Source organism: Brachyistius frenatus, unplaced genomic scaffold (genome assembly GCF_029030835.1).
Source record: "Brachyistius frenatus isolate BFR_SWC_R1_liver_20210118 unplaced genomic scaffold, ASM2903083v1 Contig_113, whole genome shotgun sequence".
Lineage (NCBI taxonomy): Eukaryota > Metazoa > Chordata > Actinopteri > Embiotocidae > Brachyistius > Brachyistius frenatus.
The window spans coordinates 929913-952854 of NW_027210712.1; the positions used below are offsets into that span (position 1 = coordinate 929913).

The 22942-nt window shown below is 41.2% G+C and overlaps 2 protein-coding genes and 1 long non-coding RNA gene across 3 annotated transcripts in view; all 3 read left to right on the plus strand.

Moving 5' to 3' along the window:
• The window catches only part of bean1 (brain expressed, associated with NEDD4, 1), a 40995-nt gene extending 31185 nt beyond the window's left edge, over window positions 1-9810 (plus strand). The window contains exon 5 of the mRNA XM_069712897.1: window positions 5391-9810. Within this exon, the coding sequence (XP_069568998.1) occupies window positions 5391-5775 (385 nt within the window). The 3' untranslated portion in view covers window positions 5776-9810. The remainder of the gene's footprint in view (window positions 1-5390) is intronic.
• Window positions 9811-12780: 2970 nt separating this feature from the next.
• On the plus strand, window positions 12781-13661 carry LOC138629294 (uncharacterized). The gene is made up of 3 exons (XR_011311535.1): window positions 12781-13065; window positions 13180-13278; window positions 13563-13661. It is a non-coding gene; the product is annotated as an uncharacterized lncRNA (long non-coding RNA).
• A 743-nt stretch (window positions 13662-14404) lies between these two features.
• Window positions 14405-19685, plus strand: LOC138629283 (transmembrane protein 41A-B-like). Its single transcript, XM_069712895.1, has 5 exons — window positions 14405-14839; window positions 18062-18212; window positions 18295-18456; window positions 19133-19271; window positions 19401-19685. The coding sequence occupies exons 1-5, from the start codon at window positions 14700-14702 to the stop codon at window positions 19634-19636; spliced, it is 828 nt and encodes a 275-aa protein (XP_069568996.1). The 5' UTR covers window positions 14405-14699; the 3' UTR covers window positions 19637-19685.
• Window positions 19686-22942: the final 3257 nt, after the last annotated feature.

Here is a 22942-nt window from a genome sequence, read left to right on the forward strand (position 1 = left end):
ATTGGCAACTTTAATAATTCACAAAAATCCCTCCCCTGCAGAGTGTGTGTGTGTGTGTGTGTGTGTGTGTGTGTGTGTGTGTGTGTGTGTGTGTGTGTGTGTGTGTGTGTGTGTGTGTGTGTGTGTGTGTGTGTGTGTGCGCGCGTACTTCATCCTCCTTCTTGCACTGCCTTAGAAACATTCACTTTATCCAAATTATTCAATCTGAGGCCAGATAGAATCTCTTTAAAGCTCGTGGATGTTTCTCACTGGTAAAATGATTGTCAAGTTCTCCTTTATACATCTTTTTATACACGGGGTTGCATATTATTGAATTTCTAGAAAGCAAAACGGTTTCAGTCTGTGGCCGTAGTTCACGACTACTTTCACGATAACCCGAGCCAGTCGGCTATCCTGGCCAAACCGAACGGAAGACCAGAAGTGATATTGACTGTCTTTCTTCATGCACCACACCTGTGTACACACGGTTTACGTTCTCTGAGGTCTCACTGGAGTCGGCACAGCGTCTGACGTGCTCCATGTGGATCTTGATATATGCTGATTCAATAGTGTAACACAGCTCTTGCAGGTTCAAACATTCATCATGTTAAATCTAAGGGGTCCGCGCTGGGGTTGTGATCTGGGGACTAAAAACCTTGAAGCTCCCGTCATGTTCTCGGTGTTATCTTGCAACACAGATAAATGCATTACCCTGCAGGAAAAATACATCATCTGTGAAGGGATACACCTGCTAGCAGCAGGTTTTTTTGGTTGGGTTTTTTTTTTGTCGTGTTTAAATGATGCTCGGTGCTGCGGAGCTTTAACGTGAGCCAGGAAAGATGTTCCAAATACCCAAAAATTACAGCATGAACTGGATTTTCTGATGAATCCCCGATGCCTGTGACAGCTACTGCAAACTAACAAAGCAGGATACAACAACACAAGTGTTTGTATTCACTTCAGCTCCAACGGCAGAAAACATGACCGGGCGTAACAGCAAGCAGGCGCACGGCGTCACGACGAGGAAAGTAAGAGCGGAGAGAAAGAGGGGGGGGGGAAAGGGGAGCTAGCGAGCCACGTCAGTACTCGTGGCAGGAAACCAGAGTGTTCTGGACCGCCTGTGTGAGAGCCGGACTTTTTTGGCCCGGACGACGGGACGGCAGCCAAACAAACACACAAGCGCACAAACTGGCATATCTATAGACACAAGTACATACAGACAAATCACACATTTTGTTTACCATAATGCTGGCAAGTTGTTGCTTGGTATCCTGTCAGCAAGCAGGTAGTTGCAGTCATGTGATGATCCTGCAGTGTGTGTGTGTGTGTGTGTGTGTGTGTGTGTGTGTGTGTGTGTGTGTGTGTGTGTGTGTGTGTGCGCATTAGTGTGTGGGCCACAGATGGCTGAGGGAAACTCAGATCAACAGCTCACCTACTGAGACTGTGAACGTTACGCTTCCGACACAAACACACACACACACACACACACACACACACACACACACACACACACACACACACACACACACACACACACACAGTCGTGCACATTCACAAAAACACACACACATCAACACACTCTCTCCAAGAGAAGAAGAAGAAGAAGAAAAAAAAAACCTCACTCACGGATCAGCAGCTCACCTGTGGAGACCGAAAGCTTCTGCTTCCTCTCAGGGAGAAGCTGGGCAAGCTTTGGTGAACGCACACACACAAACATACACAAACACACAAACACACAAACTTCTTGCTATCTGAGAATATAATGGACCAAACTGTTGCACAAAGTTTAGAAAGATTAATTGCATTAAATCTGTTTTTTTGGCTCCTTTGTGTAGGCGGAACCTTAAACAGTGACATAATACCACTTTACATTTTTTACAGTAAACGTGTAACTTTCTTATGTTATGTTTCTAGTCACTTGATGAATGTACATCTTATACTGACTCTCTATTATTTACTATATCTCTGTTTTATCGCCACCAACTCCCGAGGAAAATATTTGAAAGCGAAACACGCCCCCGTGTTGAGTGCATCTTTCTGCCGTTTGGTAATTTTATCAATCAGAAAAACTGGAGATTGCACTTCAAAACCTACAATTTAAAAACTTGTAAATGTTTTAGAAATCCATCTCTGAGATTCAGTGATTTCATGTCATTGTACAATGACAATGTGGAATATGATTAACCTAAACAGATAATTGAATCAGTTAACTGAAAGTTAAACTTGCAGTAAAGTACTTTTGTCTCCCCTTTCCGCCGGTGGGAGTAATTACAAAAACCCTGCTGACGAGTATTCATATCGTAGACAACTCCATCACTACTGTTGTGACTGTAAAAAAGTGATTTTGACCGTCACAGCCGCTACGAAATGACTCGTTCGACTATCAGAGTTTCATGCGTACCGTTCGATAACATGAATTGTTTTAAAGGGCTGAACTGGAAGTAAGCCAGCTCCATTGTTATAAATCTCTGGTGCGCGTGGTCTGCCCGCACAGCGAGGCTAGTAATGCATTCATCCAGTCCGCTAGGAAATGTCTCACTTCGACAACATATCAGATACAAAAAAAGAAAGAAAAGAAGATCTGCTGAATTTCATATAAAAAAAAATGTAATCTTCAGTCTAAATGTCGTCTTAATGCTGACGCTGCTTTATAATCTATGCAGCATCTATACGGTTCTCATTCTCCACAGGCAGGTACCTTTCACAGTGGTAAAGAGCAGGGGCATGCCAGCTTTACACACAACACACACACACACACACACACACATTGACAAAGAGACCATATGCTGTAAGCTGCAGCGAGAGTTGTGTGGTGTACAGCTCTGTAGAGCGTCACAACCGGCGCATGAAAACGTGCCAGAGGTCCTCCCTTTCTACTGACCCGAGTGCATCGGACTTTTCTTCTCCAGTGGGACAAATAACTGAAGATTCAGACACAAACTCTACTTGGTTAGAGAAAGATTGTCGTCATTGTTTAAGACAAACTCAGGTTGCCTGTTAGTGGGGAAAGGGGATGCCGATAGCAGCCTCGTCGTCCCATTTCTACGGCACACCATTTCCCTCCACTGCGTTTGACAGATTGCCGGCATTATTTGCACGACCACAAGTTTTGTCTTCCCTAAAATAGCCTTAAAAAAAAAACTACAACACAGAGCTGCAGATAGGGAGGAAGAATAGCTCGTCTATCTACGAAATAAACTTACTGAAGTTTCGTTAAGGTCCGACTAATATCAGGACCGTGAGAACAACAGTGTTTACAATCTGCCGTTACTCCCCCTTTGTGGTCGATATATATAGATTCTACTCATCAGCCAGAGTCAAAGGGAGGGAGGTGGATCCGGAGCCGAGATAAACATGGGAGCCATGAATTGGTTTTAGGAAAGAGATGCATAAAGGGTGAAAAGGTGAGCAGAAAGAGAAAAAGATTGTGCCCCCAACACGCAATTCACTTTAGAAATATAAGAACTAAGTAAAAAATAATAATAATAATAATAATAATAATTTCTGAGGACAGCAGCAATCTTATAACATCCTTAAGCCGATTAACAAGACGAGACATTTCCATGGATTTTATTTCCGTCGCGTCTGGATCTCAAGACAGAAACACAACAGGCAGATAAACAGAAGCAGTTGTGTAACTCGCGTCACGAGTCTCAGCGGGGACAAATTATTTTCCCTCAGCCACACCTTGGCTAACGCACGACGGCGGAACAACGGTGGGACCAGAGTAGCACCGAACTCCTGAGAGGCCAGAGACACGGGGATTTACAGAGTGTTACAACACCTCTCAAACACCCTCGATGTGCCGACAAGGCACTTTCCTCCCGTCTCCAATTTTCACCTCAACATGCCTCGTTAGCCTCAATGTTCAAGGTCAGAAAATAATCAGCATGAGAATATTGTAAAAAAAAAAAAAAAAAAAATCTGCTCCAGTGTTTCTGTTTGTGTGTAACGATTGTTTACAATTCAGAGTCGTGGCAACACCTTAAATAGTTTTAGACAAAGAAAGATTTACATAACCACATTCAATAAAACCATAAATCTACTGTAAGCAGCAAAACTTGACATAAAACCGAGTAAAATAGAGTTGAAACGTCACTGAATCTCACAGCAGGTTTCACCGCAATTAGCAACACCTAATTGCTTTGTGACTTTTGTATCTCTGTAGATTTGTTTACACTTTAAAACGGTGCCATTTATCTGAACCAGGTGAAGTTTGTTCCATCTGGTTTGTTTAGATAAATAACCTGCCGCGATTAGCTAATTAAAATGTGTGTTCAAGTGAGTACTAAAGAGCACACACTGATTTATAGTGATGGCTTTTGTGAAAAGGGTTTTTAATCACCGGGCAGATCGACAGGGTCACACGACCATTTCAGTACCCTTGAGCTGTGCTCCCAGTGTGTGTGTGTGTGTGTGTGTGTGTGTGTGTGTGTGTGTGTGTGTGTGTGTGTGTGTGTGTGTGTGTGTGTGTGTGTGTGTGTGTGTGTGTGTGTGTGTGTGTGTGCGTGTGTGTGTGTGTGCGTGTGAAGAGCAGTGATTGCAGTGGACATTAGGTCTTGCTGGCTGAGTCTTGTCCTCACAAAAAGCTCTCCACGTCTTTTCTGTTTTATATACAAACACGCATGTTTAACAAGAAACCAGAGAAGGAGAAAGAAAGTAGATTCACAGAAAGGAAATAAATAAATAAATAAATAAATAAAAGAAAGGAGGGCACACGCAGAGCACGCTGTGGTACCAGGCTGATAGAGTTAACCACTGCGCTGATTGAGTTACACTGACTCACTGTTTCCTATGCGCCCGTCCTCATCTACCATTACCTACACACACACACACGCACACGCAGTTATTTTTTAATTCTGTTTTCTATGTAGTTTTATTCTATTTTATATGCTCTATTTCTCCCTGTCTCCTCACTGTGCCCGGAGGAGGAGGTTGGTAGAAATCTGAACTCTGGAGCTACCGGAGGAGTTCATCAGGGAGGCCGTTACCGATTCCTGCTTGGTTAGATCACATGTTGATGGCGAACAGTGCCATTTTTTTCTTTTTACATCAATTTAGAACATAATTATCATCAAATATGATATATCAGTGTGATTATAATTCAAGAGAGCGCTTCTTAAAATCAAACTATTAGAAAAGACTGACTTTGGGTGCTGCCGTGATGGTTTACAGGAAGTGTTTTTTTTCACTTGTGATTTGACAAGGAGACATTTTTTTTTGTCTGTTCTATCTAATAATGTCTTCGGCCCTAAATGCCCAAATACAACAACAACAACAACAACAACACAAAAATCTCCTAAATTACAGCTATATAACGGGACAGCCGATATAAAATCCTCTCCGAGTGTTTCATTTTCATCCCCACAGCACTAACGGTTCCCTTTTTGTTGTTGCCTTCGTCTCTACAGTTACGATGAGTGTGTTGGCCCAGGCTCGACTCAGATCTACATCCCTACAGATGACCCGCCTCCTTACTCCCTATTGGACCCTTGTCAGAGAGTGGCAGAGCAGGAGGAGCAGGAGGAGCAGCCGGGCTACAGCAGCTCGGATCCTTTCCCGTACTCCGGAGAGACGTCGGCCGGCGCCACCTGGTTCTCCCCTTCCCACTACCCGCCGGGACTACAGGAGCATCAACACATCGCATCCATCTCCTTTCCACTGGAGGCGGCGCCACCTTACGAGGCAGTGCTGGCCGAGCGGGGACAGTCCCTCCCCCTCGTGCCATGTGACCTGTCTAAACACCAATCGGAGAGGGGGGATGATGGCAACTCCCAGCAGCTCCCCGCGAACTAGATCTTGCAGGATGGCTAATTTGTTTCACTCCCCTGCGCCGCCGCTCGTCCCCGGTTGAATTAAACCAAACACTTTGCGATTGTGGGGGGAAAAAATGGCTGTTAGAAGCAGCTGTGACACCAAACAATGGACGCTAATGAGATGTTCACATCTTCCACACAGTTGCAAAGCACCTGATGAGGCTGAAGCTTCACTGTGGACTGCGACGCAGCCAGGACTCCAGTTTTCAACCATTCAACTACAATTTCTTTCTGGACCAAACAAACAAAAAAAACCGACATTGTACTGCTAAGTTTCAGGGTGACAACTCTTATAAAAAAAAGGTTTGTCGTCCCCGTGATGCTCCCTTGGACAAAGACTCTCCTCCACCTGTTCTGTTGTCTAGTTCGGTTTCCTGCCATGTTATACAGGCATGTTATTGTCTTTTTTTTTCTTGAATTAGGACCGATCCCAGAGTTGCGTGTCACGAATTACAAAATGCTTACAGTTATTCATCACGCTTACAGCCGACGGCGAGACGAGTGCGTCTGCGGAAGAAAGACTTTTAGTGGTGTAGTTTAAGGTGTACACAAGCACACAGAGGACAACCGTCACAATATCTTTTGGTACGATCCTCACCTTTCAGCCTATTCGGTGATGTCTGGGAAGAAACTATATTTCGCTGTGGTTTTTATATTGAATATCATCCACAGCCAACACGCTGCTGCTGATTTACAGGCCTCTGCGGTGTGTAAACAGTGAGAGCAGCAGCCTCCAGCGTGTTGGTGGTATTCTTGTGGTCAGAAGAATGACTTTGTGACGAAATAGTCGTGACCGCTACGACCAAACCGAATTTGGAAACTACCTGGACAGGAAGAGAAGAAAACACCAACACGCCATCCTTTCTACGATGATGTTATGGAGGACGTTCGTTAAATATTTTGCAAGCATGCATCTGTCATCGCCAGAGAAGGGTTCAAACTTGTCCAAATTGTGTTGTACAAATTGCCGTAACTCTTCCTATCAAGGGCTCTGGTTTTAATGATCAATGCTGTAACTGGAACCCAGTAGCAAAATGTAGCTCGTAGCCCTCCTTCCCGACGAGGTTGGGTTGATGCAACAGAGACGTTACACATATAACTGTAGACTTTATCACTCAGAGAGGGATTGCTTCTGCCTTTTTTTTTTTCTCTCTGCTTTGCTATCATGATGAAATTTACTTGGCCTGAACCATCACAGATGTTTTCTTGAGTCAATCTGATTGGTAATTACTAAATTACTGGTGGAAACACAGATAAATTATGTTAATAGACGAAGCAGGGACGTTAAATGCATTACAGGAATAATGATCTACATACTGCTATTTTCAATATCGATTAATCCTCTGATCCTTTTCTTGATTATCTTAATTCGAGTGACAGTTGATCAATCGCGTTAAAAAAATTTCAATCACAGTCTATCAAAGCCTTGAGGGGACATTTCTGTTTTTTGTCTGAGGTGAACTCCGAAGACTTCAGTTTACTTTCATATGAAAGCATCAACAGCATCAAATCCGCTCTGTTGTTCGCCAACTGACATCCCAACAAAAATGTATTGGATGCATCTCTGTTAATAGATCGTTTCCTAATCAAAAACACAGCAGCAAGTTAGTTTGTCATGTCTTCATTATACAAAGCTTATTTCCAAAATGCAACAATTGTGCATAAGAAACTTAATTTTAGAGGGAAAGAAACAAATTTGCAAAACAGCGAATGCATTCGACAATTATATTTGGTGTAAATATAATAAGTAGTGAAGCGGTAGGCAAGTTATGAAGAAAAATTCGAGTGCTTTTCAGAATTTTATAACTATGACATCAATTATGAGTAATGGGTGCAATTTGAGAAACAAATCTTTGGCAAAACCACAAATATCAGGGCAAACAGTTCCCAAACAAGTCTGAATTTGATATCATTTTAATGTTTGTCTTCAAGGCTGACCCAAAGTATACGAAGTAAAATTTCTACAACAGACATGGTAAATGCTGGGTCACCATTCCCAAAGTCAAAAAGGCCTCAGTTTCAGAAATAAGACAGAGATTGAAAATTACCCGAACTTCCCTTTTACCACAAACTTATCCTGACCTTAACTGCAAGGTTCCAGTTGCCGAACTTTATCTATTGCTTAACCGTTGTTCAGTTTTGTGCATAAATGTCCAACAGATTAAATAAAAACATAATCCAGACAACAGGTGTACACTCAACTGCAATCAGCTATTGAAGAGCTGAATAGAGCCGCGTTATGTCCAGCAGACAGCCTGATGCATCGCCTCAAAGCTGTCTGCATAATACATAATTTACCATATTCTGACATGGACAAGAGGTGGTTTTGGAGGAAAGTGTGGTGGTGAGGAGGAGGAGGAGGAGGAGGAGGAGTAACCTGGGTTATCCTGGAGACACTAAAACCTGTAGACGACACCATTTATCACCAGTTATTGAAGCAGGAAGTCGTTCTGAGCTTTAATAATGATGCAAATGTTGTTTGTATTTTTAAGAATAATTTAACCCCGATTGTGTGTTTTGCAACTTGTCATTGCGTGACATTGTTTTTGTGTTTAAAGATGTGCCTAATCGCTCTCCCCCCCCCCCCCCCAGACTGTTAGCTTGAACATTGTAGCCATAATATAATGATCTCAATGCAACTGCGCTGGTCAAGTGAAGTATTGGTTCTGATGTTAGAGCTGAATCCCCGTTAAATAAATTGTGATGACAGATTTTTATTGAGGGAGAAATGGTGAAACATCTCGACTGTTTCAAGCTGTTGTTCAATGATCATCTTCTATTGTCATGTTGTCGAGTTAAGCAGTTAAGTATCTCTGCATTGCTTTTTGCATTTTGACCCATTCAAAGTCAAGTTCCCAACTCTTATAAATGACCATATATTATAATGCTAAGCCATCTGCCTCCTGTCAATTTAAATGTTCCTCCACCTTCCATGTTTACTTCTTTTTCCATCTGTCTTGCTCTTTTTTTCTTTCTCTCCTCCTCTCCCACTTTTCTACCTGCAGGATTCAGAGAATCTTTAACTTACAATATTTGAATATCCACACATTGCAATCCATCTGCTACTACTTTTCCCAATTAATTTTTGGCCTCCGTGACTGTAACTTCTTCACACACAAAGAGAAATACTTCAGCGTTGATTGGCTTTGAAAGTAAATCTAGGTGAGGCCTTCGGCCCCGTGATAATTCTGTCTGTTCATCGATCGTGAAAAGTAGATTTCTCATTTTGTATTCAAGCGGCCGCTGAGGAATGTGATGTCTTCAACCGCTATCTAATTACACAAGACGTGACAGACATGAAAAGCACATGTAGTGGAGCCAGCCTGTATAACAACAAGCCAAATGTATACAGAGTGCATCTACACATTACATGCATAAAGCATCATAGCATTAAGGTAATCGGTCTGGTAAAAAAAAAAAAAAAAAATCCATATTAAGATATTGACTACAAAGACCAGATATAGCTATTTTAAAATTTAAAAAAATATTGTTATGACAGAGTTTTAGGAAATAATAAGAGTAGAAGAGATGCTGCAGGATCGAGCATCAGGTTTCTTTTAAAAGTGAAACCTCGAAACTGCAACAACACTGCCGTCTTATTTTGGAGTAACTCTACTCTTTTATTTAAAATAAGTCGTCTTAGTACTCAGTGAACTAGTGGTTTTAAAAACAACAGCAACAACCACAAACACAGATAGACCTTTTTATAGACACATCAAATGATAAACTTGGAATAAACTCTACAAATATAGACAAGATGCTTCATCTTTAGCATCGACACGAATGCATTTCAGGGCTTTTCTGCTTAATTCTAGATTCAAGAGATATTTTTGTTTGTGAGGGAAAAAGAGTTAAAGGTAAAAAAGGTAAAACTATTAAAAGAAAGAAAGGATTTTTATGGCATGATGTAAACGAGACAGACTATAAAAGGCAGAGTCACATGAATAATCAAAAATAACCATCCAAATGTAATCATTAAATCCCAACCTCAATAAACACCCTACTTCCAAAATCTTCATCCCATCCAATGTTTCTCTTTTTAGCCCACAATCATTATGAAATTAGAAGAATTCATGTGTTTTACGTATCCAGACATTTTCTCATCTGAACGCGAACCAGTTTTACCATCGTCCACCAGAGGGCGCTGCAGAACTACAACATGACTTTCAGCTTCCTCACTAAGCTTCAAGAATAATCTATATAAAGATTTTTTTTTTTAGTTTGATCCTCCACACTGAATTAGATGTAACACTCCCCCTGGCTCTACGTTGCTGTGTTTGTATAAGATGAGGAATATGTCGATGCATTATTAGGTTTAGAGTAAAAGTAAAACTGTAAAGATGATCAGAGTTGTCAGTATTATAGTATTTGTTCATTTAAAACACTTTCCGAGAGCGAGAGTGACTCCTTCCCTTGTCAGACTAGAAAAAAAAAAAGTATTTTCCCACTGTGTCAGTCTCGTACTTGTTTGCATATCATGACTTTCTTTCCAGCTAGGATAGCACTAATTTGTAGGTGCATTCTCTGTAAGTTAATGGTATGTAAATGTATTACATGTGTATCACTCCCCGTTTCTCTTCCTCTCCCTTTCTTTCTTCATCTCTCAAAATAACAAAAACTTAAATGATGTTTCATTACGTTCTGTATTAGAGATTTTGTCAAATATTTTCTTCTGTAGAGAAGAGTGAATAAATCTGAACTCTTATATGAATCTGAGTGGCTGGTTTTGAGCAAAACAAAACTGGAAGAACATTTGTACACCTGCGTATAGTAAACACACACGGGGGGGTGGGGGGTGAAATAAAATGACAATTTAAGTACAGTATCAAAGTAAAAATGTAAAGGAGTTGATCATACTTAAGGGGCTCACAAAGCCAACTACATTTTGTCAACGTTTCTGCACAGCCTAGTTTTATACAAATATACACCATGACATATCTAAAGGACAAATAAACAGCAGCAAATATCACGCCATCAATGTGCAGCAGAGAAATCCATGAGAGCATAATTATAAGCATCACTCCATTTGAGAGGCGTTGTTAGGATCCAGAAACATTGAGGGATTCATCCAGAATATATTTAGATTTTCACTTGAGTTATTTAAGAGTAAAATCAATATAAGATATGAGACACTGGTATATTTGAGTTTTCTGCAGCATGAGAAGAATAAATACGAGCAGACCTACAGCATGATAGATCGTAAGCTTCAGGGGGAATTGTTCTGTTTTGAAAGTAAACAAACCCCGATCTCATCGTTTCTGCTTCTACTGTGTGACAGTGAACTGTGACAAACTGTGTTCACGCCGTGACTTACCTGTCTGTCCGGCACTCACCTTTTTTTTTCACCTCTCCCGTGACTCCTCGGTGTCTCATCTGTCCCGTCGCACTCATCATCTCCTCGGCTCTCTCTCCTCCTTCTCTTATGGTCATAAAAAAAATAAAAATAAAAAAAAGGATACAATCAGCATATGACAAACAAAATTGAACCAAATCTCTTTTGTTTTGATGTGATGATTAAACCACAAAACATGTTATTTGTCTAATCATTTCACTCACAGACAACCAATTATTTAAACACACCAAACACATTTCAGATGAAACAAGAGCAAACCATTTATGAACTATTTCATCCCACAGACAAAATAACCATCAATGTTTATCAGTCCATATGATCCCATGTGTCAGACACACACACAAAAAAGGTGACACCTACAGAGTAAACATGACATTTCCTGTAGGATGAGGTCGTTATTGACTTTGTAAATACTATCAATATCATAATAACAACAGCTGACTGCAATGGATGGAAGCATATGATGACCTGGCAGTTACACATCTGAGTGGATTACATGTTTAATTTTCCAAAATCATTCGGAGAGATGCAAATGTTTTATTACATATACGTCTGTGGAAACAAATCATGGCTTGATTACAGTGTGGGGAAATAAAAAAATATATATATTTGGTTGGAAAGTCTTTGGCCCCCATTGTTTAAACATATGGGGGGGGAGGGGAGGGGGGAATACAAGTTTCCCAATTAGTGCATAAGGTTGCTGTTTTAAACGTGAAATGAAGCCGCATTAAAATGTACTTTAATCATATTTTAAGGTGTTCCTTCGAAATACTTGTTTACATAAATGTGTTTGGTGACAACAACAACAAAAAAACAACATTTGAGAACTCCTGAGCCGCGCGCGCCAGCTCCTCCTTCTTCTTGAACAACCTGAGCTTTTCGGTAACGCGGCGGCTCTGACGTACTGACTCACCCGCCACCGCACCAACAGGTGAAAACTCCTCCTCCACAGCATCCTTCAGACTTCCCGCCTCGTTGCCGTCCCGCTTTTCTATGTTTTGTAAAGCCTTCTTCCATCTGTATCCTTCAGGTCTTGCCTCGGTGCCATCCCTCTGTGGCGCACACGTGGCGCGCATGTGCAAAGTAGTGTGACGTAGATCCACGGTTTGACTGTCACGTTGAGGATTTCCAAGTGATATTTTGAGGCAACTGGACGAGTTTAAGAAAGTAATAATAGGTATGCTGCCATGGTAACCAATTATCTAAGCAAGCTGAAAAGGAAAGAAACTAAGAAAGAATCTGAAAAGTAAAAAAAAAAAAAAAAAACGACCATTACATGAAGTCATAATGTAAATAAATGGCTATAATTCCTTCATTCTTTACCTGATGTGGCTCTAAAAGCCCTTAAATTAAACACTATTATTTCATTGTTTCAGTTGAAATTCAGTGTGCTATACAATAATAACATGTATCTAACAATAAAGAGGTCTCACCGTACCGACGCTTCCTGTATCACTAACACAATTCACTGAGCACCCATATGAGTATGAGTAGCTCATGTCCATAGCTCTGTTCTCTTGAATGCAGGGAGTGACTGATTTATTTTCATAGCAAATATTTTCCAAAAACTGACCTGGGTAGATTGTTAAGAGGCTTTCGATATTCACACGCCCAGTTTGAGTCCTTTTAATCTTGGTAGGATTTAAATCGGTCACAACAACTCGGAGACACCATAAACAGCAGACATTTCCTGTTAAAGACCTGCTGGTGAGTTTGATAGCCGAGGTGAGATATAATTTAAAATCTTTTCTTCACGCTTTCACCGATAGCGCTCTTTATCGTGGAATAAAAGGCAGAGGATTACGCTGAGCCTCAGTGTTCACTTGTGGAAAATGAAAGCTCGGCTTTTGTTCCTGCTCCTGGCTCTCGTGGTCGGACTTAAAGCGATGCCCACCGTTCCCCCTTGGGACTCTGAAGGTAGGTCTCGTGTGTGTGTGTGTACATGTCTGAATGTCTATCAAAACGTGTGTCGGGTTGACCAAAATTGTGTGTATTTCCTTTCTGATGGCATCTGTGCTCCAATCTCAACAGTTATCCCGGAGGATGAAGCCCTATCAGAACTGCTGAGGGGTGAACCGGTTCACGCGAGGCCAGTTGTACCAGCGGAAGGAAATGTGGAGAGTCAGACAGGTCAGACTTTGTGCTTCTTTGTGCATGCATGTGTAAAATCTATATTGCAGTTACATCACTCGTTTCTAACTGAGAAAACATCATAATTTTCACTTTCACTATGCTTTCCAAATACGCCCTAATCTGACATGTGCACAAACTGGTCTGATAGCAGAAGGAGTTTGAAGTTTAAAACAGACACGACCTCAATGCATTTTCGCAGGGCTGGAAATTAATTTCAAAAGAAACCATTTGTGGTTTGTATTAATATGGTTTGTATCTAAATGTTCTTTTCTTTATTGCAGGAAAACGTGGCCATCTGCGAGAGTGAGGACAAACTTCCTTTACACGAGGCTAAAACTCTTTCAATTCAAAGGAAGTTGAATAAATAACGGCAGCAATCAAACAAATGCATCTGTGCTTATTATGTTTTATATTTAAATGTTAAAAAAGATAAAGTGTCATTCGGTTTCAAACGGGAGGCAGAACCCACTTTAATATTAGTTTAAATATCTACAGATTATTCTAATAAAGTAAAAACATAATTTAATTAGCAATTTTAGCCAGTATAACACTTTTTTTTTTATAGTGATCCAACTTGAAGAAATCATCAGAAATGAGGCACATTTGAATAAAAAAAAAAGTTAAAGGCCAAAATAAACTATTTTAAAACCAAAAAGTTTAAACCTATATGAAAAAAAAAAAAAAATCATCTGAAATGAGCCTTTTCATGAAAAAGGCATCATAAAGTTAAAGCCCCAAAACAGTTTAAATAGTTTAAAACTAAACTCTCTAGAAGCAACAGGCGCCATCAGCTTGATGTCTGTATTATTTGATATTTTTTATATATTTTCAAGTTGCCCAGTGAATAATTCACCATGGCGATAAGGCCCCTGATCTATAAATACCACCACTGCTCATTCCTCTGAACTTCCAATGGACTTTAACACGTCGCCCTCTAGTGGCCCGATAGTGTCAGTGCACATTCAAAGTAAATACAAAAAGATCAATAGCCCACTTTACTTTCATCAGTGTCTCCTCTTTTAAGATGAATTATTGAAGATGTTTTCTGTTCAAGTTACATTTTTAGGGGGGGGGGGAATAAAAATAAGAGCAGGAAACGAAGGATTGTGGTTTCTGTGTAATAGAGTTACACAACAGTGTCTTTTTCCCTCCGTCTGAAGAAAGTTGTTTGGTCGCCGGCTGCCATGTGATCCGAGCGCCGAGCCCCAGCCGGAATGTCAACCGTCATTTGCAGCCTGCTTCTCGGTAAGCGACACCCTCCTTCCCTCGGTGCCGTCCAACTGAACCACAACACGTCGACTTTATCTCAGCCGCGGTCCCCCCACCCCCCACCCCCACCCACCTCCGCTTAAATTCAGCCCGGGGTGTCATCGGAGTTTCGCCGGTAGACTAAGGGAGTTTCAGGGGGGGAGGACAACATGCGCTCCTTAGCGGGATTTGCTGCCATCGTGGCGGCGGCAAGTGCCTACCTCTACCTGCTGTCGACGCATCTTCCCCCGGGACCGAAGCAGCTCCAGCCGGCCTCCGAGGGGGAGGACGAGGTGGTCCAGGAGTACAGGTGAGGAGACTGGACTTTAAATACACAATCCAAACTTTATTATTGTCCTCTCAAGGATAGAAAAATAGAAATTAGAACCAAAGTTATTCCTCTGAGACAATCAAATCAGGCACAACTATACCGAAACGTATTCATTTTTTTTTTTAAATAGTTACAGCAAAAAAACCGGATGTGATTTAGTCTATATTGTATAAAATATGATATAAAAATACATAAAATCAATTATATTCATACGGCAGCATTCAACAGGCTGCTAGAATTAGATTAAATTGATCTTTATTTGAATTATGATGGGCTATTATTGATAATGCTGCATTCATATCAGCTGTCATGTCCCAGCGGATAACTTCTGTCTACAATTCGGTTAGTCGATTAGTTGATCCACAGAAACAGTAATTGCTAACTATTTTGATAATCAATTCTTAAGTCATATTTGAATGAAAAAAATACTAAAATGCTCTGATTTCAGCTTCCTAAATGTGAATATTTTCTGGCTCCTTCAGTCCTCCATGGTAATAAACACTTTTTTTTTTTAATGTATTTTTTGTGGCCACACTTGTTGACATTTTTCATCCTCTTCTGACATTTTTAAGATCAAACACGTACTAATCTATTAATAACAATAGTGAACCCTAACCCCCCCAAGCAAAACATAATTTCATGTAACAGCTCATTTTGTGACTCCCTCATATCCATCTTGAAAATCCCCCCTGGGAATCCTCTCCAAACCCCCCAGATCATAAACCTGTGGACCAGTGACCCATAAACAGTGTTTACCTTCCTCCTTCCCAGTGCATGCTGGGATGTGAAAAGGCCATGAAGGGAAAAAAAAAACGTTGTCATATTAATATCTTGAGTCCAATTGATATTTTTATACACAAACCTATTTGGGGTCTGCAATTAATAATAGTTAAGAGAACACAAATAGTTTTTTGTGATGCTCATATTTTATTATTATTATTATTATTATTAGATTGTGTTTGATATTTACTTCTCTTCTTGTCTTTCTCTCTGCTTAAGTTTGGACTGATCACATTACTGTGTGTGTGTGTGTGTGTGTGTGTGTGTGTGTGTGTGTGTGTGTGTGTGTGTGTGTGTGTGTGTGTGTGTGTGTGTGTGTGTGTGTGTGTGTGTGTGAGTCTTCTAAGTGGTATGTTGAAATGTACCAGATAGTCAAGAGGGAGGTTGTCGTCTAAGGATGATAGAATAACGCCGACCAAGACACTCTAAAGCCAAGCGCAGGACCCATTTATGTGTGTGTGTGTGTGTGTGTGTGTGTGTGTGTGTGTGTGTGTGTGTGTGTGTGTGTGTGTGTGTGTGTGTGTGTGTGTGTGTGTGTTTGTACCAAGTAAATTGATATAACACATATACTGTTACTTTGTGAGTGCACTCGGTGAAATGAATTTGTGGGCATCCAGTTTGCCCAGTCATGTGTGTGTGTGTGTGTGTGTGTGTGTGTGTGTGTGTGTGTGTGTGTGTGTGTGTGTGTGTGTGTGTGTGTGTGTGTGTGTGTGTGTGTGTGTGTGTGTGTGTGTGTGTGTGTGTGAAGACAGTGGCCATTAGTGACAGAAAACTATTAGCTGATTAAAGTCATCGTTTATTTTTTTTAAATCTTTAAAACCCGAGGAGGTTGATGAAAAGAAAACTTAATACAGTAAAAAAAAAAAAATGGATTAGAAATCAATTTTAATAAAGTTACTGCACAACATGCCCACAGTGGGGTGGGTCCTTAAGTGAAACACTACTGAGTGAATATGACATAACCAGTACTGTGATAATATTGTATTGACAGTCAAAGCGAAACCAGAAGCACAAATATCTAAATATTATTATCTCTTTTAATAGTATGATAAAAAAAATAACATTTAAATCCTGTGATTTATTTCTCGCAAAATAATTCAAGCATATAAATTAAGAGCAGAGTGCAGGTTGTTCAAGTCGCTTTACATTTTGACAAAAACTTTATTGCTAAATGCATGGGCAAAATTTGATCAATGTTAGTTGAAATTATGTCTGCTAAAGAGCACAAGGGCTATTTTAAACTATTTTTCTGACCTTTTTATTGTCATAATTAATCACTGAATTAAAAGAAAAATGGGAAATTACGACTATAATTTCTTCATTTTGTTGAAGTGACTTCAGACTGTGGGAGTCAACATCACTCAGTCTGTGTGTGTGTGTGTGTGTGTGTGTGTGTGTGTGTGTGTGTGTGTGTGTGTGTGTGTGTGTGTGTGTGTGTGTGTGTGTGTGTGCGTGTGTGTGTGTGTGTGTTTGTTTGTTTGTTACGTGTGTGTGTGTGTGTGTGTGTCATGTGTGTGTGGGGGGGGGGTTCAGTGTAGGCAAAATTTAAAAGTGCCCACGATGACACATTTCCCTCCTCGAATACTGTACATGCACCCGTGTAGTTTCATGTATCCGAGCGCTCCCGCATCATCGGGCCGCTGACCAATCACGGGACAGAATGTTTGTCCGCTGACCAGTAGGAAGAAGGAATGCTGGAAGCAGGTGGTGGAGGAAGCCGGCCTCTTGGGTTTCGGGGTGGGGGGGTCGGAGGGGGGATGGGGGATTTTGGTGCGTGTGCGTGTGCATGTGAGTTTTTGTGCGTGTATTTCTGCCCTCAGTTCAAGTCTGCAGGCGGCGGCGCTATTTCTGTCCCTCAATCAAAAGTATCCCGTAACCCTGCCGCTGGTCTTTACACAGGATCACACACGGGTTTTCTTTGTTATAAAAACATTTCTATCATATTTAGTTGTGTGAAGTTTCTGTTCTGTTTTAAAGAATCATTTCACTCATATTTAAGATTTTTTTTTTTTTTTAACCCTTTCCAACTACTTTCGGCTTTAACTGCCGAGGCTTTTTCAGACGGTTAACCTGTTGACACTTCAGCTGGTTAACCTGTTGACACTTCAGCTGGTTAACCTGTTGACACTTCAGCTGATGGGGAATGAGGGGAATTTTGTTCGTGGTGCGCCAAAACATAAAAATAAATAAATCCCCTTTTAAAAAAAAACCTGTCCGCAGTGAAGTCTGGGAACAAACAGTTAGGTGAAAAGCATGCTGGGGAAAAAAAATTGTGCAAATCAGTATCCGAAGGAGAAATAGATGAAGTAGTCGACGGGAAAGATTGTGTTGCGTTCTGAAAATGTTGATTTGTTAAAAACCAGTTGTGTGTTGTTGTTTTTTGTTTTCTTTTGTGTGTGTGTGTGTTTGTTTTCCGTCCAGGCTGAAGTTCCCGTCCGACCTGGACGAGCTGCGGGAGCTCGCCGAGACGCTCAAGTTATACAAACGAGAACATCACGGCTACGTCCTGCTGCTGTTCTGCAGCGCCTACCTGTACAAGCAGTCCTTCGCCATCCCTGGCTCCTCCTTCCTGGTGAGATGCACGCGCACACGCACACGCAAATAATACAAAAAAATGTTGTCGATGTTGATCTCCGTTTCACCGCCTCCTTCAGAACATGCTGGCCGGTGCGATCTTCGGGCCGTGGGAGGGGCTTATGTTGGCCTGCCTGCTCACCACTTCCGGCTCCACCTTCTGCTTCCTGCTGTCGTCGGCGTTTGGAAAGCAGCACGTGGTTCGGCTCTTCCCCCAGAAGGTGGCGCTGCTGCAGAGGAAGGTCGGCGGCTTCACCTGCCTCAGCAAAAATTTCGACCTTGGGCGGAGTCGGGCTGAAAAATGGATGTGTAACGTGTTACCATGGTGACAAATGATGTGAAGTCAGAGTAATTTAAAATACGTCACACATTAACATCATGAAACATGCATCATTGATGATTAGAGCCGCACCAATCAATCTATTAATCTATTAGTTGAGGCGAAAACATGAATTTTGATAACTTTTCCAGTTCCAGCCTCTTAAATATCAATATTGTTTGGTTCTTTTTGTCTTTAATGATAATAGATGAATATCTTTTGGTTGTTGACTGTTGGTCCGGACAGAACGAGACATTTTAAGATGCACCTGTGGCATTATAAAAAGCAAACAACTTGGCAATTAATTGGGGAAATAGTCAACAGATGAATTGACGATGAAAAACAAAAACAAAAATCACAAATTGCAGCGCTTTTGATGAATCCAACATTTCACCCTCGTGTTCCTTCACCTCTTATTCTCTGACTTTCTGCTGTGCAGCAAACAACTTGCTCCGCAAAAGAAAACATTTCAAATTTCCCGCTCACCTCCGGATCTTTCCATTTTTCTTGCTTCCCGTTTTTCATTTTCCACCGTCATCTCTCCGTCTTCTCTCACCTTCCTCCTCCTGCCCTCCTCCTCCTCTTCCTCCCTCCGTCAGGTGGAGGAGAACCGCAGCAGTTTGTTCTTCTTCCTCCTTTTCCTCCGCTTCTTCCCTATGACTCCTAACTGGTTCCTTAACATCACCTGTCCTGTCCTCAACATCCCTATGCCCATTTTCTTCTCCTCTGTGTTCATAGGTGAGACACACACACACACACACACACACACACACACACACACACACACACACACACACACACACACACACACACAAAACACACACAAGCACAAACACCGATCACTCAGCCCGCCGCTCTGCCCTCCAGGTTTGATTCCCTACAACTTCATCTGCGTGCGGACGGGCTCCATCCTCTCCGAGATCTCCTCCCTGGACGACATCTTCTCCTGGGGCACGCTGGCTCAGCTGCTGGCCATCGCCCTGGCGGCTCTCGTGCCCGGCGCGCTGATCAAACGCTACGGCCGCACTCACCTGAAGGTGGACGGCATGGACAGCAACGGAACCGGCCGGGCCGAAGTCCAGCGGGACCGGAAGAGGCGATGATCGACGGGGTCGGCGAGGAGCTTAAAAGCAACTCGACGTTCGGGGGGGAGGCGGGTGGGGGGGTGGGGGAACCGAAGGCGGGGAAAGACGGTCGTCCACCGGGGGAGGCATGTGACCTTTTTCTGCCTTCCAGGCTTGTGATTTCTGTAAGGTCACGCCAGGGACTCCTCGTTCTCGTGTTACAGAAGCTTTTAATACCGACAGCTCATGTTTTAGGGGAGTTTTCTGGGCCTCGGACATTTTTTGGGGGAGTTTGAAGTAAAATGGCTTTAAAAATCAAAGAGTTTGAAAGGTTTTTTTTTTTTTTTTAGAAAGTGTAGAATAGTTTCACATCCGGAGGGAAAAGCTGTGATGAGGAATGTATAAACAGCAATACAGCAGCAGCCTGGAAACTATTTAAATGACCTCGATATGATGAGATCATTGTTTAAAAAAATAAAAATAAGGCTGCAGTGATTATTTTAATTATTAATACATCTGTAGATTTTATTGCTCGATTAATCGATTCATTATTTTGTTTAAAAAATATATGAAAAGTGAAACATGCTTTTTACTATTTACCCAAAAACTTTGGAGGTTATGTTTTGAACTTGCTCATAACAACAACAAAATGACTCGTTTTCTTTTTACCAGCGATCCAAAAACCTGAAATTGTTCAGTTTATTATCTAACAGGACAAAGAGAATCAGCAAATCATCACATTTTAAGAATCTGCAGCATTCTCACCTTTTTTTTTTTTTTTTTACTATTTTATTAATGGTGAAAACACACCGGACGTCGCACTTTGCGGAGAAATCTGTTCAATAGACCCGATAGCCTTACAGACATCGAGTACTTTATGTCCCGTGTGTGGAGACCAGCGAGACTCTCGTGTTCATTTCTTTCTCCTTACATTCAGCATGTAACTCAAGTCGCTGCAGTTCCACGAAGTTAATAGAAAAAATGTTGTTTCAGCATATTTTTGTGGCTTTAAAAATGTCTCAAGATGTTCTGTATTTTCCTGAAGCACTTACACGCGTGTCTTAATGCGGCCGTGTTCACAGAGGGGAGATCTTCTCATGACGTGCATCCTTTGAAACGCCGACGTGCATTAATGCGCTGATTTGACTATTTTTTTTAAAATTTGGTTTGGAGTTCAGTGAAATTTACTAAAACAAAAATGTGTGTTTTGTTTTTAATAAGAGAAAACGGCCCTGAAATCACCTGTAGGAGACATTTACTTCTCTAAAATCAGACAGATCAGGGTTTACAGTTTGCCAGGCGGTTATTAATTTACTGTTTATTAGCGTGTAAACTGCAGTCAGTCGTGAGAAGATCACATCGGGTGCTCCTGTGAATGCGAGCTTTCTAACTCAGTGTGATGTCGTCTGTTTAAGTTTGATTTGTCTGTATTTTTGTCATAGAAGAGAGTTCATAGAGAAAATAGTCTTAAACTGTGGCCTTTTATTCAAGAAAACAAAAGCATGTGGAGCAGCTGAAGTGTTTACTCATCAGTTTAGGTGCATCATTAGAAGAAAATGAGAAAATGCTTTTCAGAAATCTGGAGTGTCTGCTGTATATTTTGGAGGCTTTTCATGATTAGTCTAATCTAAAGATTATATTTTGTACGTGTGTTTTTTGATATCAGATCTTATATTGTATCCTGACAGTTCAGGAAGTTACGGAGTGAAGTCAGATTGTTCCCATTTGTTGTCGATTGTTTTGTGAATGTAAAAAAAAAAAAAAAAAAGACCCAAAGTGCCAAAATTTTGTTTAAATCTGTTGTTGCTCAATCACCGACAGTTCAAATAAATTCTATTTATTTTAAATCAGCACAGTGCAGTGGCAAGTAAAACCTTTTAAAAAAAAAAAAATTTTATGTTGACTATTGTTTTCAGTTTTAAAGGGCTCTGGAGGAAAATGAGAAATTTCTGTTCTCCTCTTCTTTGACCCCCACCCCAAAAAAAAAAAAACTAAATTAAAGATTTTTTTTTTAATCCATCATGTCGTCCAAGTGTTTTATGGAAAATTCTAGTAAACTCAATGACGTCCGTTTACTTTTTCGGGCACCTTCTTCGTTTTGAATTCACAGTCAAAATCAATAATTGCTCGCTTATTGACGAAGTAAAACGCAGGATTTTGGATGCAAACTGTATTTTATTAGTTTATTAGTGCCTTTTGATACGGTCGAGCAGTCGTTGACCCTGATTGACTTACAGCAAAACACTTCAAACAAAAAACATCCGGTGACACTGATCCTGTCACGCCCCACGTTAAAACACACACACACACACACACACACACACACACACACACACACACACACACACACACACACACACACACACACACACACACACACACACACACACAGGTTGAGGCAGGCACTCAAAAAAAATATCTCTTTTTTTAATGAACACAAGGACCTGATGTGAATTGCATGGCCTGGTGTGGTGTCAGCTGGCAGAGGAGACGATGATGGAAATATATGCAAAAAGGTCAGGGGTCAATAAATGATATGGAATTTTGCTCAGAACAACGGATATCTGCAAAGGTTTGCCCGCAGATAATTCAACTCTGGAACAACCTCATCAAGCACAACTTGTTTGTCCATTCGCAACCAGAATTAGCGTGACATGAGTGCGTTTTATCGTGTGCATATATCACCATCTATGCATCTTCTCCGTCCTCGCCAACACACTGTAAACTTCATTGCAACAATATTGAAAATCAGCAGCAAACAAACGGGCAAATGAGAGTTGTAAACAGCGAAGTCGTGGTCTTGTGGACGATATACAGCGAGCTCGATTGCTACGACAAAAAAAAAAAAATGGCTGCATCAGTGTTGTCAAGATGTGTCAACAGACTCAAATGAACAGACGTGTAGTCATCGTAACGACATGCTTCGGTGTTCTGACCTGTGTAAATTCAACATCCAGATGTGGACCGGAGAGACATCTGTGCTCGTTTTTTTTTTCTACGCCCTGCCTGAATGAATCCATTCATAGCAACGGGGAATATTTCACCCCGACAGCAGCGAAAGATGCAAAGACAAGACGCGTCCTCCCGCAGCATCATCACGGGGGAGAAAATATCCGGTGAGTTGCATAATTTAAAAAAAACAAAACAAAAAAACACAAAACAACCTTGAATTCAGTCAGTGCAAACGGTTCAGCGCCGAGCGGACGTCTCTGTTCTGCTCCAGAGTCATGCAAGCAGTCGGCGCGGACCGGAGTGGTTCAAAAAAGACAGAACGTGCAAAATAATAAAATACTAAATGAACAGGCAGAATCAGGACGATGTCATCTGAAACAAACTAAAAAAAAA

What these genes read in the sequence shown, in the direction of transcription:
- LOC138629283 (XM_069712895.1), top strand. Translation starts at nt 14,700, where the DNA reads ATGCGCTCCTTAGCGGGATTTGCTGCCATCGTGGCGGCGGCAAGTGCC. An exon ending in TCCCTGGCTCCTCCTTCCTG is followed by an intron (nt 18,213 to 18,294) that starts GTGAGATGCACG and finishes CGCCTCCTTCAG; the next exon opens with AACATGCTGGCCGGTGCGAT. An exon ending in CTTCTCCTCTGTGTTCATAG is followed by an intron (nt 19,272 to 19,400) that starts GTGAGACACACA and finishes TCTGCCCTCCAG; the next exon opens with GTTTGATTCCCTACAACTTC.